Source organism: Pseudochaenichthys georgianus, chromosome 3 (assembly GCF_902827115.2).
Source record: "Pseudochaenichthys georgianus chromosome 3, fPseGeo1.2, whole genome shotgun sequence".
Taxonomy (NCBI): domain Eukaryota; kingdom Metazoa; phylum Chordata; class Actinopteri; order Perciformes; family Channichthyidae; genus Pseudochaenichthys; species Pseudochaenichthys georgianus.
Window position 1 is genome coordinate 18,002,761 of NC_047505.1, and position 16,971 is coordinate 18,019,731.

Below are 16,971 nucleotides of genomic sequence, written 5' to 3' on the forward strand. Positions count from 1 at the left end.
ACGACGCCACACACGCTGTCTGCCATCTGCCCTGAACAGTGAAAACCGGGATTCATCCGTGAAGAGAACACCTCTCCAACGCCATCGAATGTGAGCATTTGCCCACTCAAGTCGGTTACGATGACGAACCGGAGTCAGGTCGAGACCCCGATGAGGACGACGAGCATGCAGATGAGCTTCCCTGAGACGGTTTCTGACAGTTTGTGCAGAAATTCTTTGGTTATGCAAACCGATTGTTGCAGCAGCTGTCCGAGTGGCTGGTCTCAGACGATCTTGGAGGTGAACATGCTGGATGTGGAGGTCCTGGGCTGGTGTGGTTACACGTGGTCTGCGGTTGTGAGGCCGGTTGGATGTACAGCCAAATTCTCTGAAACACCTTTGGAGACGGCTTATGGTAGAGAAATGAACATTCAATTCACGGGCAACAGCTCTGGTGGACATTCCTGCTGTCAGCATGCCAATTGCACGCTCCCTCAAAACTTGCGACATCTGTGGCATTGTGCTGTGTGATCAAACTGCACGTTTCAGAGTGGCCTTTTATTGTGGCCAGCCTAAGGCACACCTGTGCAATAATCATGCTGTCTAATCAGCATATTGGTATGCCACACCTGTGAGGTGGGATGGATTATCTCGGCAAAGGAGAAGTGCTCACTATCACAGATTTTTTCAGATTTGTGAACAATATTTGAGAGAAATGGTTATTTTGTGTAAATAGAATTTTTTTTAGATCTTTGAGTTCATCTCATAAAAAATGGGAGCAAAAACAAAAGTGTTGCATTTATATTTTCGTTCAGTGTAGTTTGGTGTGTAAATAGGGAAATTCAAACTAACAAGGTCACCAATTCCCAAAAACATTAAAAATAATATGAATGACAAAATGACTATACTGTATTGTGATCTGCTTGTACAGTACTGTTGAGGACTCTAAGTAACGAATTATTGACATGCACAATGTTCAGGGCTGATACTAGGCAGGGCGTAAATGAGTACACTTTGGCTCAGGTTATGTCGTCATGTACTGGTTCTAAAAGTGTACTCAGTGCATACTTAATATTAATTCCGCTTATAAATCCCCATGTAAATGTACCCCTTGAGGGAAATATAAAGGATTTATGATTCTTATTCTGATTGCTACACACTCGCCCTTTAAAGCAAAGTAAATAAAGTAATTTACTAAGTAATAAACTGCAAAAATGTCATTTGAGAACGATACAATTCTAATTTAACCTTTGCGTCATATGCTACTTAATGACTGTTCAATGTAATATCTTATTATTATCTGTTAGAAGTTTGTCTGCGAAACAATTTCAACGACATAAGCATCATTATAATGGGATGAGAAACTACAGGTTTTGAGGTTAAACATATTGCATTTTTCAAATAGACTGATTATACTTTTCTGTTGCATTTACTGCATTCTATTTTAATGCATACTGTATATGCAAATGGTCTTTAAACTCCTTGGGCTGTGCCATAAAGTACAGTGTTTCTGTTGAATGTGTGACTTCATATTTATTCCATTTTAAAGTAAAAATGATGTGTACATTCATCGACATGTATTGCTTTATTATTGAATCGTTTGAAGGTTGTTTTTTTTGGCGTCAGTAATCAGTGTAATAAATGGTATATTTACTAGTGGTTTAGCGTTTACCCAGCCCTCTTGTTGTCATCCCGCTATTTTTCAATTAATTGGTTTATTACTTGACCTAGTTACAATGTATTATCAAGTCCAAAAAGACAAATGGATTGATTGAACTTCATTCAAAGCATATATCATATACAATGATTATTTTAAATCTAAAGGTTCTGAGGGAAAAAGAGAGACTGAGAATTGAGCAATCATTCAGTATTCCTTTGTCAAAACTTTATTGAGGCACAGTTAGTGGAGAGTTAGCGAGGATATTTCAACACTTTGGTAAATCCTACTACTACCTTTATTACAGGGGTATAAAACAAATAAAGACTAGTCAAGAATATTTACCCAAGACGCAGCATACAGGACAACAGACAGCATGCAGGTCTCCTAACACAATACTCTTGGAAATACGACAGGATGGACACATGACCCAGGTACAACAAGGCAATAACTCCACAGAGGCGCTCATAATTGCCCGTACTGTTACACACTGCAGTACATTTGGTGGATAATACTGAGCTGTCCACATTTACCAGCAACATAGAAAGCTTTTTTCAAACACCAAGTTTTATTCAATATGAAAACCGTTTTTTTTTCTTCATAGAAATTGCTCACAGTACAACTGAAAAGCTCATAGCTCTGGGACACATTGTGTTTCTCTTTGAAACAACACAGTTTTTCTAAACGTTTAAACTCTCATGAGATGACTAAAGCTGGTGAAGGGAGTTTAGCATTATTGGACAAATAATTCCTAACAAGCTTTTAGCACGTTTAAATCCATGTTGTACCTCAACAAAAACATATACTTGTTGATAGTTTAATATGATGCTAACCATTGCTGTTAATGGCTGTATCGAAGGAGTAGATCACAGAAGGCTAAACTATCAGTACATTTTCTCCAGATCTCTGAAACTCTTCTCCTATATCGTCACTCTCTTTGTGATCAGTTTGTGTTTCATTTTGGATTGTTTTGCAGTGCAGGCAATTGTTGCCAATGCTGGCATAGCAACTTTTGCCCTTCTTTCTGGCCTTTACCGAAGCTATGTGAACGGATAGCTATTTGAAATGACCTTTGATTAGCCCAAGTCTTTTGTCATGGGCTAGATGAGACAATGAGCTTTCCTTGTTGGCCTATCTGAGTTACATTATGCTGAAAGCTTATGATAGAATATTTATCCAATGAAGCCAAAATAAATCATCTCCAAACTACTGCACAGAGTATTGGCATATTTTAGTTACAGTTAGCACATTTACTACTGCCTAAATCTAATCGATTTCAGTTTGCAATGCGTTATATTTGTGACACAAGCTTTGTTACATTTTTACACTCTGAAGAAAGCCCTCATCCTGGTGCCATGTTGGCAGCAATCAGAGGTTTTTCGTTTATAATGATACAATTGTAAGATTGTTTTCAGGCCAAAGAAACATTTTTCAGGGTTTTTGTCTGAAAAGAACATTTTGGCAATTCATTTAAAACAAATACACAATAAAGCCTTTATGTTCACTTATACACATGTGTATTATTACATGACTGTTTAAAACTCTATTCTGAATTACAGTATGTTATTTCTTAATTGCAGGCCGCTGCTATAAATAACAGATAGTCATTGACGCAGTTCTGATCTTGTAATACAGCAACTCGCCAATTTATTTAAGCAAATCAATAAACATTTTAAACTCTATAAAATCATTTTAAATAAAAAAATTGTGTAAAGACAGTGGTTTTTTAAGTGTGGAGCAATGTATTCAGCAGTATAATGTACAGTGAGAAGGTAATTATTGCAAAGATAAATAAATAATGTGTTATTCCATACTTAGAGCTTGGAGGTTATATTTTCCAGTTGTTCTATTATCAAATGGACATCCAAACAGATTATACAGATATTTGGTATACAGTAGGTGGACTAAAAGATAGTTGTACTAAAAGATTCAGGTTTTCTTACTATTGTAATTCCTTAAACACAACATATCTTGTTCATGCCTCCGATGATTGTCTATCACTATTTGTATTTTGGCAAAGATCTGGATCCAGACGCACTTTATGGGAGATGAAATAGGTTGCCATTTTGAAAGAATAGGACAAAAAGACGTGATATTTCCAGCTACAAAAAATATGGGCCAGTAAAAAAAAGTTCAGCTTTTACTAAAATGTTTGTCTGGAAAACATCCCCGGACAAGATAACGTAAAATAAGAGAATCCTTTATTAGATAGAGCCTTGAATCTGGAAGCCTCTGTAGTGACTAATTGATGCAGCTCTGAAAGTAAAATAAGTACATTTATCTGAGTCTTTTCAGACAATATGTCTTTGCTGCCTTTGCAAGGCTAAAGCTAACTAAAACCTTTGGCACAAACTAATACTAAAAATGCTTTTTACCCAAAGGCAAAATAATTCAATAACATAATAACAATTACTGGTTTGGATAAGTGTAGTTGCTTGTAATATGTACTGCTTCAGCTCCCAAAGGTAACCTATCACTAAACTCAGACCCAACCTCACAGTTGTCTAAGTTCCCCCTGCACTGAGACAGAGAAAAGGACTCAGTCATCACACTTTCTTCTGTATCCGCCTCTTTGTCCCCGTCTCTGCTCTCCGTGTCCCCCTCCTCCTCGTCCAGCTGGCTTCCATTAATCTTCCTCCGGGACTCGGTGTGAGGTGCCCTGAAGTTAGGGGCGAGGTTCCTCTCCATGTGGTACTGATCTTTGGCCTTCAGGATCAGCTTGTAGGTCTTGCTGCGGTATTTGTACACCAGGTGGAAGCACGTTGCACCAAGGAGAGGCACGGTGGACACGGTCAGGAGGCAGATGCTGACGGAGATGATGATGAGCAGGTTAGGTACCCTCCTCCTGGTGCTGAACAGAACCTGGACCTCACAGTCCTCCCCTCTGTACGTCAGACACAGGGAGTAGTTGGTGTCGGGACGTAAACCACTAAACATATACGTGTTGACGCCATCTCTGATTCTTGACCACTGCACGGCCGAGTGTCTGAGATCAGCAGCAACGCACAGATACAAGCCATTTGAGTTTTTTTTACCGACAGCAGAAAGGCTGTGATGCTTTTCACTGTCATTGTGGAAGCTCTCATTAGACGTTTTTGGGGCTTGGTTGATGCCACTGTCTCTTGGTATGAGAAGAGGATTGAGTCGCACTGTTGCCTCTGTTTCTGACACTCCTAATGCAATGACTCCAAAGTCAAATGTGTACTGCTTGAAATCTTCCACGCTCTCATTAAAGACATGACTAGAAATGTATCTCGTGTTAGCAGTCAAGCCACATTTACTAGCATGTGATGGGGATGTTGTTGACTCCTCAGAAGACTTGATCTCCACAGTGGGAGGGAAAGTAGGTACTACTTTAATGAAGTCTTTTCTCTTGATATCAAAGTGATGCACAGAATCCAAAAACAATGGTTTGCCTGTTGTTTGGCGTATCGATGGGTGCGTTTTAGTAAAAACAGTCGTTGTGGTAATTGGTTTTCTTGGTGTTGGTTTAGGTAAAGCCACCACGTCCACTGACACCGAAACCTCACTTCTTCCAAACTCATTTGTGGCCGAGCAGCTGTAGTTGCCACCATCTTCTTTCCGGATGTGTGAAATTATAAGAGTGCCATTGTTAAAGACTTTGAAAGGATTATAGGACCGCATGGAGTCCTCTTTCGATTCTGCTGAGTCATCGTCAGTGAAGGACAACACCAGCTCTTGCCTCTGGCTTTTGCTTTGGATATTCCACATGACCAGAGGTTTTGGATTTCCTGCAAATTCACAAGTCAAGATCAACACACCGCCCTCGTGGAATGTCATGTTGTGAACATTTGGCTTGATTTGTATTGTCACATTCGGGCTTGCGCACTTTGACTCAGGCAACTTTCCAATCAGTTCTCCTCTAAGTTTGGGTGGAGTTGCACAAGTGATTAAATTCTGCTCTGGGACCGTGATCATGGTCTTTGAAATCCAGTCTCTGAGCCAGTCGAGGGAGCAGGTGCATGCAAAAGGATTTTTATAAACCTGCAAGTGGGACAAAGACACCAAACCGTCGAACGTCCCATCAATTATCTTAATGAAATTGTTATTGTTGAGTCGGAGTGACCTCAGGTCTTTGAGGTTGTAGAAGGCGTCCCTCGGCAGGTGGACCATCTCGTTGTGGTTCATCTTCAGCAGACGCAGGCCTGTGAGGTTCTGCAGATCCTCCCAAGGGAAGTCTACGATTCTATTGTGGCTGATGTCAAAGTTACGCAGATGAACCAAAGGCGTGAGAGTCCCTTCTTCGATTGTGACGATCTCATTGTGGGCCATCCACAGCGACGTCACCTGAGTGACATTGTCAAAGCTCCCCAACGGTATCACACTGATCTTGTTAGCGGACAGACTCACAGTCGTCACATTATCAGGCAAACCGTCCGGTACCTCAGCTAAGTCTTTGTAGGAGCATTCAGCAAAGTGGCGGCCATATTTATCTGTGCAGGAACAGAGCGCAGGGCATCCGAGTCCAGTGGGAAAGACTGTGGCCATCCACAAAGTGAAGAGGATACCTGCGGCAGCCATTTTCTGTAAAAGAAAAGCGTCACAGACCATGTTTCGATCATTGGATGAATCTATTTAGCATATATAATGTAGCATGATTAAAGATAATATTTTTAGGAATTTAAAAGAAACAGGTTTTGACATTAAGAAAGTAAGCACAGAAACAAAGACTACCTCTGCTTCAGCCCTTGGAAATGACAGAGCAGAAAATGGAGCCTGACAGATTTTCATTTTCAGTGGCAGATTCATACATCATTTAGAGAATCTCCAATTTAGATCTTAAACAGACTGAAAGCTGTGTAAATGATAATAACTATACAAAACAGCTGATCCACAGTGATGGAGCCTCATTCAAGATAGTGAACAAAATAAAGGGAACACAAGAAGTTTTAAAAGCTCATCTGCTAACAAGGTCATAGATCATAGTTTAGGATTATTTTACTGGCAAACTGAATAGAAATAAAGACAAATTAAAGGAAAATCTTCATGTTTACAATGTTTCTCCCTTCTGGTCAGGTCTAGTCATGAAGAACATAATGTTGCTCTTTCATTTGAAGGGGTGTTGTACCATTTAGTTCTGATATAATGAAAAAGCTTTTAAGATGCGTCATTTTCATAGGCTGAAAACTTGCTCTAACTGGAATTGTGAGCTCAGTGATTTTGGTTTCTTAATGAAGATGAATTCTTATTTTCAGTGCAGCCTTAGCTCCTTAGTGGTAAAAAAAAATGCAAATAAGACAAGACTTTAGGATGTTTTCTTCACCACTGCCTCTGATATTGATGCCTCCACCATTTACATAAACTCTTACCTACCTGTGAATTATAAGTAACAAGAAAGAGAAAGAAAGAGATTGACTGTAAAACTCTTTTTTAATGATTCAATTATGTAAGCACTGCAAGATAAATCTCTGTCTCTGATATCCAAATACCTGGATACAAATAAAAACCCCTATCTGGATGGCCAGAGATAAGAATCAACAGTTTTTGTCAGATACATATTTTCCCTGCACAAGACTGACCTGTTTAGTGGTGGACAGAGACAGAAGAGGTAGTTTTGTCAATATAATGAGTGCAGAAACCCTACGGATGCACAAATCTGGAGCACCTCAAGAGCTCACATGATTAGCTGTATGCCTGTTTGATGACAACTTGGAGTTGCTAGACATTTTAAGATCCTTATTATTCTTATCAGTTTGCATCTATCCACCTTACAGTATCATCCTGATTTTCCATATTACCGAAAGTGTTTTCAAATGTTCTGAAGCCCTTTGAAATGAATTTGGGACATCTTTAAAAGCTCATACCTCTTATGATAATATGACAGATTATGTATGTAATTGTTATTCTCTTCCTGGTGACAAAACAGCTACTGTAAATTAGTATGTAAGTCTGACAGAGGAAAACACCCACCTCATACCTTGTGGTTTCTAGGAAAACAGAAAAAAGCAATCTCACAGCTTAACCCAAAAGAGATTGAGATGTTGGCTTTGAATGTTAAGACAACCTCTCGCCGATAAACTAATATAACTGCCTCTAATTCACAGATGGAGCATTGAAGCTGTATGCTGTGTTGCCAGTTCTGCATCTGGTTTCTCCCTACGCAGCAGCGTCCGGTGTTCTGTCCTTGGTTCTGAAAGCCAGCCGCATGCCTGCTCTGTTTGTTTACAGCTGTCTACTGCGTGGCATGTAAACCTTTACCATTATCTGCTTTACTCTTATCTGTAAAATAAAACACCATAACTGTCAATGTAATCTGACGCCGCAAGATCGAAAATTCATCCCCGAAAAAGACCTGACGTTAATAATTGATGCGGGGAGAATAGAGGATGCAATAGGAGCAGACAACTGAGTGACATGCTTACCTGCCGTTAGTGTTTTGTTTATCTCTGCATACAAATCCGAACACGTCAGCCGGTGTGTGCAGTCAGAGCGTGCTGGATTCAAGTGTGAATGTGAAGCTGAGTCCATCTGTCAGTCTGCGTCTACATGGTGGAAACGCGTGGTATCATCTGCCTGTGCATCTGTCATTCTGAGTTAACCCCCCTGTCTCCTCCCCTCCTCATAGCTCTGGACAGAACAGCATCGACGCTTCCAAAAAATATTTTAAAGGGGAAACGACTTTAAATACGACCGTCACCGTCTGCATTAACAGGAGGGGAGGACTGATGTGATGTCTGGCTGTCGCTATAAACAGGAACATGCTACTAAATATACTAATTCAAAGTTTGTTTTACAAGTTTATACACAGGGAAGTTTTGAGGGTGTGGATGTAAGGAAGTCCAATTAGTCATCTCTGCTGCAGGCTAAAAGCTACACTAGCCTAGGACTGCATTATGGGTAATGTATGTGCCATGTTTGAAAAACACAAACATTTCTTTGCATTGTTTTTTAAATTGAACGCATTTTAAATTTAGCCTATTTTCTACTATTTTAAGGAAAGACAAACATAATAGCAGGCATTTTTTAGGTGCACTAATCCATGTGTTATTGTTAATATTGTAATTAGGTATTGCACTTCTAATATTGACTTTCAAGTGACAGATTAAACAAAATGATGGTTAAAAATCAAGCAGTAGATATTCCTACTTTGAGTCTCTATTTATAGGTCCTGCCAGGCAGTCTCTCAGCCTGTTAATCTTTCTCTGTGTAATCAAACTGTCACAATGCACATGTTATGTCACGTTTGTAGTTTTGTCTGTGTTGGTGTTTTTCTTGTCTTTGGGTTTCCTGTCTTATTGTGTTAAGTGTTCACCCCCGTTTCCTGCCTGTCTGCTTTCTGTCTGTTTCCCTCCCTGATTACCCGATTGTGTTCACCTGTTGTCCTTGTGTTTCTCCTCCCCTGCCCGGCTGTTTCTCGTTGTCATGATTACCCCTTCTTGTATTTAGTCTTGTCTCTGTCTGTGTTCAGTGTTGGGTCATTGTTTGTTGGTGACGGAGTTCACCGGAGAGTGTTCTGTTCGGTATTTATCTGTATCCTTGAAATAAAGGGTTTCTCAAGAGTTATCTGCATTTGGGTCCTGCTTCCTTCACTCATCCGTGACAGAATGACCCAACCTGAAATGGACCCAGCAGATGACCCTTTTGAGGTGGAGCTGCAACAGTTTTCTTTTCCTTTGGAATGTTGCCACGATTGGTGGAAGGAAGCGTCCAGTGTTCGGCTGAAGGAGGCCGCCTTGGTAGAGGCGCACCGGTTGGCGATGGAGAAGCCCGACTTGGTGGAATTCTTTCCTGACTGGATGTTGGACTTCCTCTGGAGGTGTGAGTTCCAGCCTGCTGACTACAGACGTCTCGGAGTGTTCCGTCTGGAGTCAACCTCTGCTTCTTCCCCAGTTCCTGCTCCTATTCATGAGTCTTATGCTGGAACTCGTCAGGCTTATCGAGGCCCACGGAGCATTCAGGCGGCTGCTAAGAGGAGTCGTCGCAAGACCAGACAGGGAGCCCGGGCCCCAGCAGCCATGGTCCCAGTACAGGCGCCAGCAGCCATGGTTCCAGCCTCAGTACGGGCCCCAGCAGCCATGGTTCCAGTCCCAGTACGGGCCCCAGCAGCCATGGTTCCAGTCCCAGTACGGGCCCCAGCAGCCATGGTTCCAGTTCCAGTACGGGCCCCAGCAGCCATGGTCCCAGTCCCAGTACGGGCCCCAGCAGCCATGGTTCCAGTCCCGGTCCCAGCAGCCATGGTTCCTGCCCCAGTGCAGGCTCCCGCAGCCATGTTTCCGGCTCCGAGGCCGGCCCCAGCGGCTATGGTTCCGGCTCCGGGAGCGCCCTATACGGCCGTGTTTCTGGCGTCGAAGCTGGAGCTTATAGACAGGATTCTGGCTTCAACAGCCATGATTCTGGCTTCAATTCCGGTCCCTGCAGCCATGGTTTCAGCCCCAGTTCTGGCCCCAGCAGCCATGGTTCCGACCCCAGCTGCCTTGGTTCCAGACCCAGAGCTGGTCCCAGCTGCCACAGTCCCATCTCGAGTTCCCTCCTTTAGTCCCTCCTTTAGGCCCTCCTCTAGTTCTCCTCTAGTCCCCTCTGTAGTCCCCTCTGTAGTCCCTTCTCGAGTCCCTTCTCTGTTTCCCTCTCGAGTTCCCTCCTTTAGTCCCTCCTTTAGGCCCTCCTCTAGTTCTCCTCTAGTCCCCTCTGTAGTCCCTTCTCGAGTCCCCTCTCTGTTTCCATCTCCAGTTCCCTCTCGAGTTCCCTCCTTTAGTCCCTCCTCGAGTCCCCTCTCTAGTTTCCCTCTCGAGTTCCCTTCTCTAGTTACTCATCTAGTCCCTCCTCTAGTCTCTCCTCTAGTCCCCTCTTTAGTCTCTGTTCGAGTCCCCTCTCTAGTTTCCCTCTCGAGTTCCCTTCTCTAGTTACTCATCTAGTCCCTCCTCTAGTCTCTCCTCTAGTCCCCTCTTTAGTCTCTGTTCGAGTCCCCTCTCCAGTTCCCCCTCGAGTCCCCTCTCGAGTTCCCTCGAGTTCCCTCCTCTGGTCCCTCCTCTGGTCCCTCCTCGAGTCCCCTCTCTAGTTCCCCTCTCAAATCCCCTCTCGTGTTCCCTTCTCTAGTCCCCTCTGGAGTCCCCTCTCCAGTCTCCTCTCGAGTCCCCTCTCAAGTCTCCGCTCGAGTTCCCTCTCCATTCCCTATTCAAGCCCCTACGCAAGTGTCGTTGGAGGTCCCGCCGTCTTCTCCCCTGCCGGGGGTCCTGCCAACCCTTTCTCCTGTCCCGTTGGAGGTCCCGCCGTCTACTCCCCTGCCGGGGGTCCTGCCAACCCTGTGTCCTGTGTCGTTGGAGGTCCCGCCATCTACTCCCCTGCCGGGGGTCCTGCCAATCCTGTGTCCTGTGTCGTTGGAGGTCCCGCCGTCTACTCCCCTGCCGGGGGTCCTGCCAACCCTGTGTCCTGTGCCGTTGGAGGTCCCGCCGTCTACTCCCCTGCCGGGGGTCCTGCCAGCTCTGTGTCCTGTGCCGTTGGAGGTCCCGCCGTCTACTCCCCTGCCGGGGGTCCTGCCAGCTCTGTGTCCTGTGCCGTTGGAGGTCCCGCCGTCTACTCCCCTGCCGGGGGTCCTGCCAACCCTGTGTCCTGTGTCGTTGGAGGTCCCGCCGTCTACTCCCCTGCCGGGGGTCCTGCCAACCCTGTGTCGTTGGAGGTCCCGCCGTCTACTCCCCTGCCGGGGGTCCTGCCAGCTCTGTGTCCTGTGCCGTTGGAGGTCCCACCGTCTACTCCCCTGCCGGGGGTCCTGCCAACCCTGTGTCCTGTGTCGTTGGAGGTCCCGCCGTCTACTCCCCTGCCGGGGGTCCTGCCAACCCTTTCTCCTGTCCCGTTGGAGGTCCCGCCGTCTACTCCCCTGCCGGGGGTCCTGCCAGCTCTGTGTCCTGTGCCGTTGGAGGTCCCGCCGTCTACTCCCCTGCCGGGGGTCCTGCCAACCCTGTGTCCTGTGCCGTTGGAGGTCCCGCAGAATACTCCCCTGCTGGGGGTCCTGCCAACCCTGTGTCCTGTGCCGTTGGAGGTCCCGCCGTCTACTCCCCTGCCGGGGGTCCTGCCAACATTGTCTCCTGTCCCGTTGGAGGTCCCGCAGAAGACTCTTCTGCCGGGGGTCCTGCCAACCCTATATCCCGTGTCGTTGGAGGTTCTACCGGGGGCCCTGCCAGCCCCATGTCCATCACCGGTCTCGCCGGGGTTCCTGCCAACTCCTGGTCCTTTTCCGTGGGGGATCCTGCCGAAGCCTGTCCGACCGGCTCCGGTTTCTGTCCGGCCGACACCGGGTCCTGCCCGATCTCCGGAACGGGCCCATCAGCGCTTTCCTGCCCGGCCTCCTGATCCTGTCCGGTCGACACCGGCTCGAGCCCGGCCCCCTGAGAGCCGCGGTCTTCGCCCTCGAGCCCGGCCCCCTGAGAGCCGCGGTCTTCGCCCTCGAGCCCGGCCTCCTGAGAGCCGCGGTCTTCGCCCTCGAACCCGGCCCCCTGAGAGCCGCGGTCTTCGCCCTCGAGCCCGGCCCCCTGAGAGCCGCGGTCTTCACCCTCGGGCCCGGCCCCCTGACTCTTCCTGCCGTTGTCTTCGCCCTCGGGCCCGGCCCCCTGAGAGCCGCGGTCTTCGCCCTCGGGCCCGGCCCCCTGACTCTTCCTGCCGTTGTCTTCGCCCTCGGGCCCGGCTCCCTGACTCTTCCTGCCGCTGCCTTCGGTCCTCCATGGTCCCCACCTTGGACTCTGTTTTGACCCCGGGCCGTCCGCCCGAATCCCCCTTTTTGGACTGTACCTTGCCCCCCGGGCCGTCCGCCCGAGACCCCTTCCTGGTCCTCCGCTGTGTTCCTGGGCTGTCAGCCCAAGACCCGTCCTTTTGGACTTTTTTTTTTTTTTTTTTTTTTTTAGGGACGTCTGGAATCCGTCCCTTGAGGGGGGGGTTCTGTCACAATGCACATGTTATGTCACGTTTGTAGTTTTGTCTGTGTTGGTGTTTTTCTTGTCTTTGGGTTTCCTGTCTTATTGTGTTAAGTGTTCACCCCCGTTTCCTGCCTGTCTGCTTTCTGTCTGTTTCCCTCCCTGATTACCCGATTGTGTTCACCTGTTGTCCTTGTGTTTCTCCTCCCCTGCCCGGCTGTTTCTCGTTGTCATGATTACCCCTTCTTGTATTTAGTCTTGTCTCTGTCTGTGTTCAGTGTTGGGTCATTGTTTGTTGGTGACGGAGTTCACCGGAGAGTGTTCTGTTCTGTGTTTGTCTGTATCCTTGAAATAAAGGGTTTCTCAAGAGTTATCTGCATTTGGGTCCTGCTTCCTTCACTCATCCGTGACACAAACTATGTGAAAACAAAGCTTGATTATAATAAGATTTACTTCAGGGCTGTTTTCATTGTAATAGGCACACCTGATCATGTTATTGTGTCCTCATAGTATCATAGTGACAAAAGTGTGAGCTCAGCAGGGCAACCACACCAGAGGACAAACACAGGAACGTGTGTGCAGATGCAGTACTGATAAGAAATGAGAATCCTCAGAAGAGATCTTTATTCATTCAGTTCAGATTTAATCTCATCTTCATCATCCTTTCTGAAGTCTCTTTGCTTCATTACAACATGCAGGACTGTTTCTTCTACTCATTTTTCCTACTCCTTTACTAATGTTGTCAGGGTTGGGAAAAAATAGGATCCAAATGTAGAATGAGGAGGGAAGCAGGTTTCAAAATGGAACAAGACGAGCTTTATTCACAAAAAGCTGAAAAAACAAGAATCCATGAATAGGTACAAGGCACGAGGTAGCATCCAAACAAAAAGGGACTATGACCAACATGAAGGGAGACATGAACGACAAATAATGAACCAACACTGAACACAGGAAGAGACTAAATACAGGGAGGGGTAATCACGAGACGAGAAACAGCCAGGCAGGGGAGGAGAAACACAAGGGCAACAGGTGAACACAATCAGACAATTAGACACACCAGGGAAACTAACGACAGGGAGGACAGAACAGCAACATAACCCCAAAACTAGACACACAAAAACTCAAGGGACGGATTCCAGACATCCCTACACAAAATCAAACATCTCAAACTGGGTGGGTGGAGGGGATCCGGAGGACGGGTCTGGATCAACAGCCCAGGCAAGGCAGAGTCCATGGTGGGGGTCTCGGGCGGATGGCCCGGGGGCAAGGCAGAGTCCATGGAGGGGGTCTCGGGCAAACGGCCCGGAGGCAAGGCAGAGTCCATGGAGGGGGTCTCGGGCGGACGGCCCGGGGGCAAGGTAGAGCTCATGACGGGGCGAGGACCACAGCGGGCGAACTCAGGAGGCCGAGCATGAGGGCGAAGGCAGAGGCTGGAAGAGTCAGGGCGTCGGGCCCGAGGGCGAAGACCGCGGCACTCAGGGGGCCGGGCTCGAGGGCGAAGACCCTCGTGGGACAGGCATAGACAGGATCCTGGACATCACATGGGCTGGTATTAATGGGACCCGGACGGACCACCAACGCAACAGGACAAGGAGTAGGCAGGACCCCCGGCGGGACAGGTGTCGGCAGGATCCCCCACGGAAGAGGACAAGGAGTTGGCAGGACCCCCGGCGAGACAGGTGACGGCGGGACCTCCAACGGAACAGGACATGGGGTTGGCAGGACTCCCAGCGGAACTCCCAACGGCACCGGACATAGGGTTGGCAGGACCCCCGGCAGAAGAGTAGTCGGCGGGACCTCCAACGGGACAGGACATAGGGTTGGCAGGACCCCCGGCAGAAGAGTAGTCGGCGGGGCCTCCAACGGCACAGGACATGGGGTTGGCAGGGCCCCCGGCAGAAGAGTAGTCGGCGGGACCCCCAACGGGACAGGACATGGAGTTGGCAGGACCCCCAGCGGAACCTCCAACAGACCAGGACATTGGGTAGGGACTTGAGAGGGGACTCGAAAGGTGACTTGAAAGGGGACTCGAGAGGGAACTCGAGAGGAGACTTGAGAGGTGACTTGAGAGGGAACTCGAGAGGGAACTCGAGAGGAGACTTGAGAGGTGACTTGAGAGGGAACTCGAGAGATGACTTGAGAGGGAACTTGAGAAGGAACTTGAGAGGGGGACTCGAGAGGAGCCGAAACCATGGCTGCTGGGGCCAGTTCTGGAGCCGGAACCATGGCTGTTGGGCACGGATCAGAAGCTGTGTAAGCCAGGTAATGGAGTACGGAAGCATGGCTGCGTGGGCCGGTACTGGTGCTCGGATCCATGGCTTTGTGGGCCGGTTCTGGAGCCGGAACCATGGCTGCTGGGGCCAGAACTGGGGCTGGAACCCTGGCTGCTGGGGCCAGAACTGCTAGCCTGGACTTGCGACTCCTTCTCTTGGGAGCCTTTTGGAGGCTCCGTGGACCTCCAAAAGCCAGACGAGTACCCAAGAACGGCTCCTGGACAGGAGCAGGACATTGGGAAGAAGCAGGGGTTGACTCCAGACGGAACACACCGAGACATATGGTTTCAGGCCGGGAATTGGGAGGCAGGGGGCTAGCATGCCAGGGGCTAGCAGGCCGGGAAACAGGTTTGACCTCAAAGCTGCCAAAAAAGTCCTCCACCCACTCGGGTAGCAACTCCCTCAACCAGGGCCTTGAGGTTACCTCCTGGCGTGCCGCAGAAATAACTGACTGCCTCTCTTCACTACTGGAGGCATATCTAAAGTCATTCCTCAAGCATGTTAAATTGTACTTCACCTCGTACAAACTGTCTGCTGGGTCCATTCTTGGTTGGTTCATTCTGTCAGGGTTGGGGAAAAAAAGGACCCAAATGCAGAATGAGGAGGGAAGCAGGTTTCAAAATGGAACAAAAGACGAGCTTTATTCACAAAAAGCTGAAAAAACAAGAATCCATGAATAGGTACAAGGCACGAGGTAGCATCCAAACAAAAAGGGACTGTGACCAACATGAAGGGAGACATGAACGACAAATAATGAACCAACACTGAACACAGGAAGAGACAAGACTAAATACAGGGAGGGGTAATCACGAGACGAGAAACAGCCGGACAGGGGAGGAGAAACACAAGGGCAACAGGTGAACACAATCAGACAATTAGACACACCAGGGAAACTAACAACAAGGAGGACAGAACAGCAAAATAACCCCAAAACTAGACACACAAAAACTCAAACCCTGACAATTATGTTAAAAAGCTCTGTAATACACTAGAGGACAAACAGCAAGCTTTTAAGTGTTGAGAGTATTTAAATGAATGTGTTAATTTAGAACAGCATGCCCCCCAACACATTCAAAATATGAGATATGAGTTTTCATTAAAGCTCTGTTCACTATGTGTAACTGATTATTTTGAGCAAGGAAACGGCTTCACTTGCAGTCAGTTTGCTGCTGTTGGGGAAATATTTTCCTAGGCCCATAACTTTGACCAAGTCAGTCTTTGATCAGTTTGTACTGCCCTCGCTGAGCACAGCTGCCCTCTCAGTGTTTTGTCTCCCTGTTCCTGCCTGTTGGCGTCAGCTGATAGCCTACCTGAATGTGCGTGCATCTCACCGTATAAAAGGAGGCCTCGCCTCCTTACTGTCATCCCTTTCTCTTCAGCGAGTGGAAGTGAAACACTATGCAAAGACGTGAAAGAGAAAAGAGATAAAAACAAGCATGGAACCACTCCTTGAGCACCGGACCTGCCCGACATGCCCTGGCCTGATCGCGGGGGCTGATCCGCACCGCCTGTGCTTCTCGTGCCTGGGGCCGGACCAGAAGACGGCCTAAACCAGTCGCCGGCCTGTAACGCCTGCCGCATGAACCCTCGGCTACCGCTCCCCCCACCGCTGCCACCGAGGCCTGTAAGCCGCCTTCGGCAGGGGTTTTACAGCCCGGTGCTTCTGGCACAGCCGGCCTTCGTCTCGCCCCCGTTGCCAGATATCTGGCAGTGTGTGGAGGCGACGTGGCGGCAGCCATTGAAGACGAAGGCCCCAATAGTAGCCATGGCGGGTATCATCAGGGTGCAGGGCCTATCGGACACGGCGTGTCCCGGTGTGCCCCCCCTCGATGAGAGCCTGGCGGCCCATCTGCTTCTGAAAGAAACCTCTACCCCCGCTGCCGCGGGACCGAGACACCCTGGAGTATTTGGACAAAATGTACACTTTACAAGGCTCGAGCCTTGTAAAGTGTAAAACATATTCCCATTTATTATTAAGTTACAACCATTAATAATTTGTTTAAGTTATATTAAGCCTTAAAGTTATGCATAAATTAGGGCGTGGTCACATGAGTGACAGGTAATTCCATTGAATGCTAAGAACTGCTGTTGTTAGCTTTCTGTCTCTCTGCTAGCTGCTCCGTGATGCTACAGGGACTCTGCCTGCTCAGCTCATCCGGGGAACATAACTTGAACTCGGCCGTGTTTGTTGTGCTGGTGC

The 16,971-nt window shown here is 47.7% G+C and overlaps 1 protein-coding gene across 1 annotated transcript; it reads right to left on the reverse strand.

Moving 5' to 3' along the window:
• Positions 1-1,857: 1,857 nt before the first annotated feature.
• LOC117461682 (immunoglobulin superfamily containing leucine-rich repeat protein 2-like) lies at positions 1,858-8,201 on the reverse strand. The gene is made up of 2 exons (XM_034103561.1): positions 8,020-8,201; positions 1,858-6,181 (listed from the first exon to the last, which is right to left on the reverse strand). The coding sequence occupies exon 2, from the start codon at positions 6,176-6,178 to the stop codon at positions 4,046-4,048; it is 2,133 nt and encodes a 710-aa protein (XP_033959452.1). The 5' UTR covers positions 6,179-6,181; positions 8,020-8,201; the 3' UTR covers positions 1,858-4,045.
• Positions 8,202-16,971: the final 8,770 nt, after the last annotated feature.

Excerpts from the sequence above, each read along its gene's own strand:
- LOC117461682 (XM_034103561.1), bottom strand. The coding sequence starts at position 6,178 with ATGGCTGCCGCAGGTATCCTCTTCACTTTGTGGATGGCCACAGTCTTT.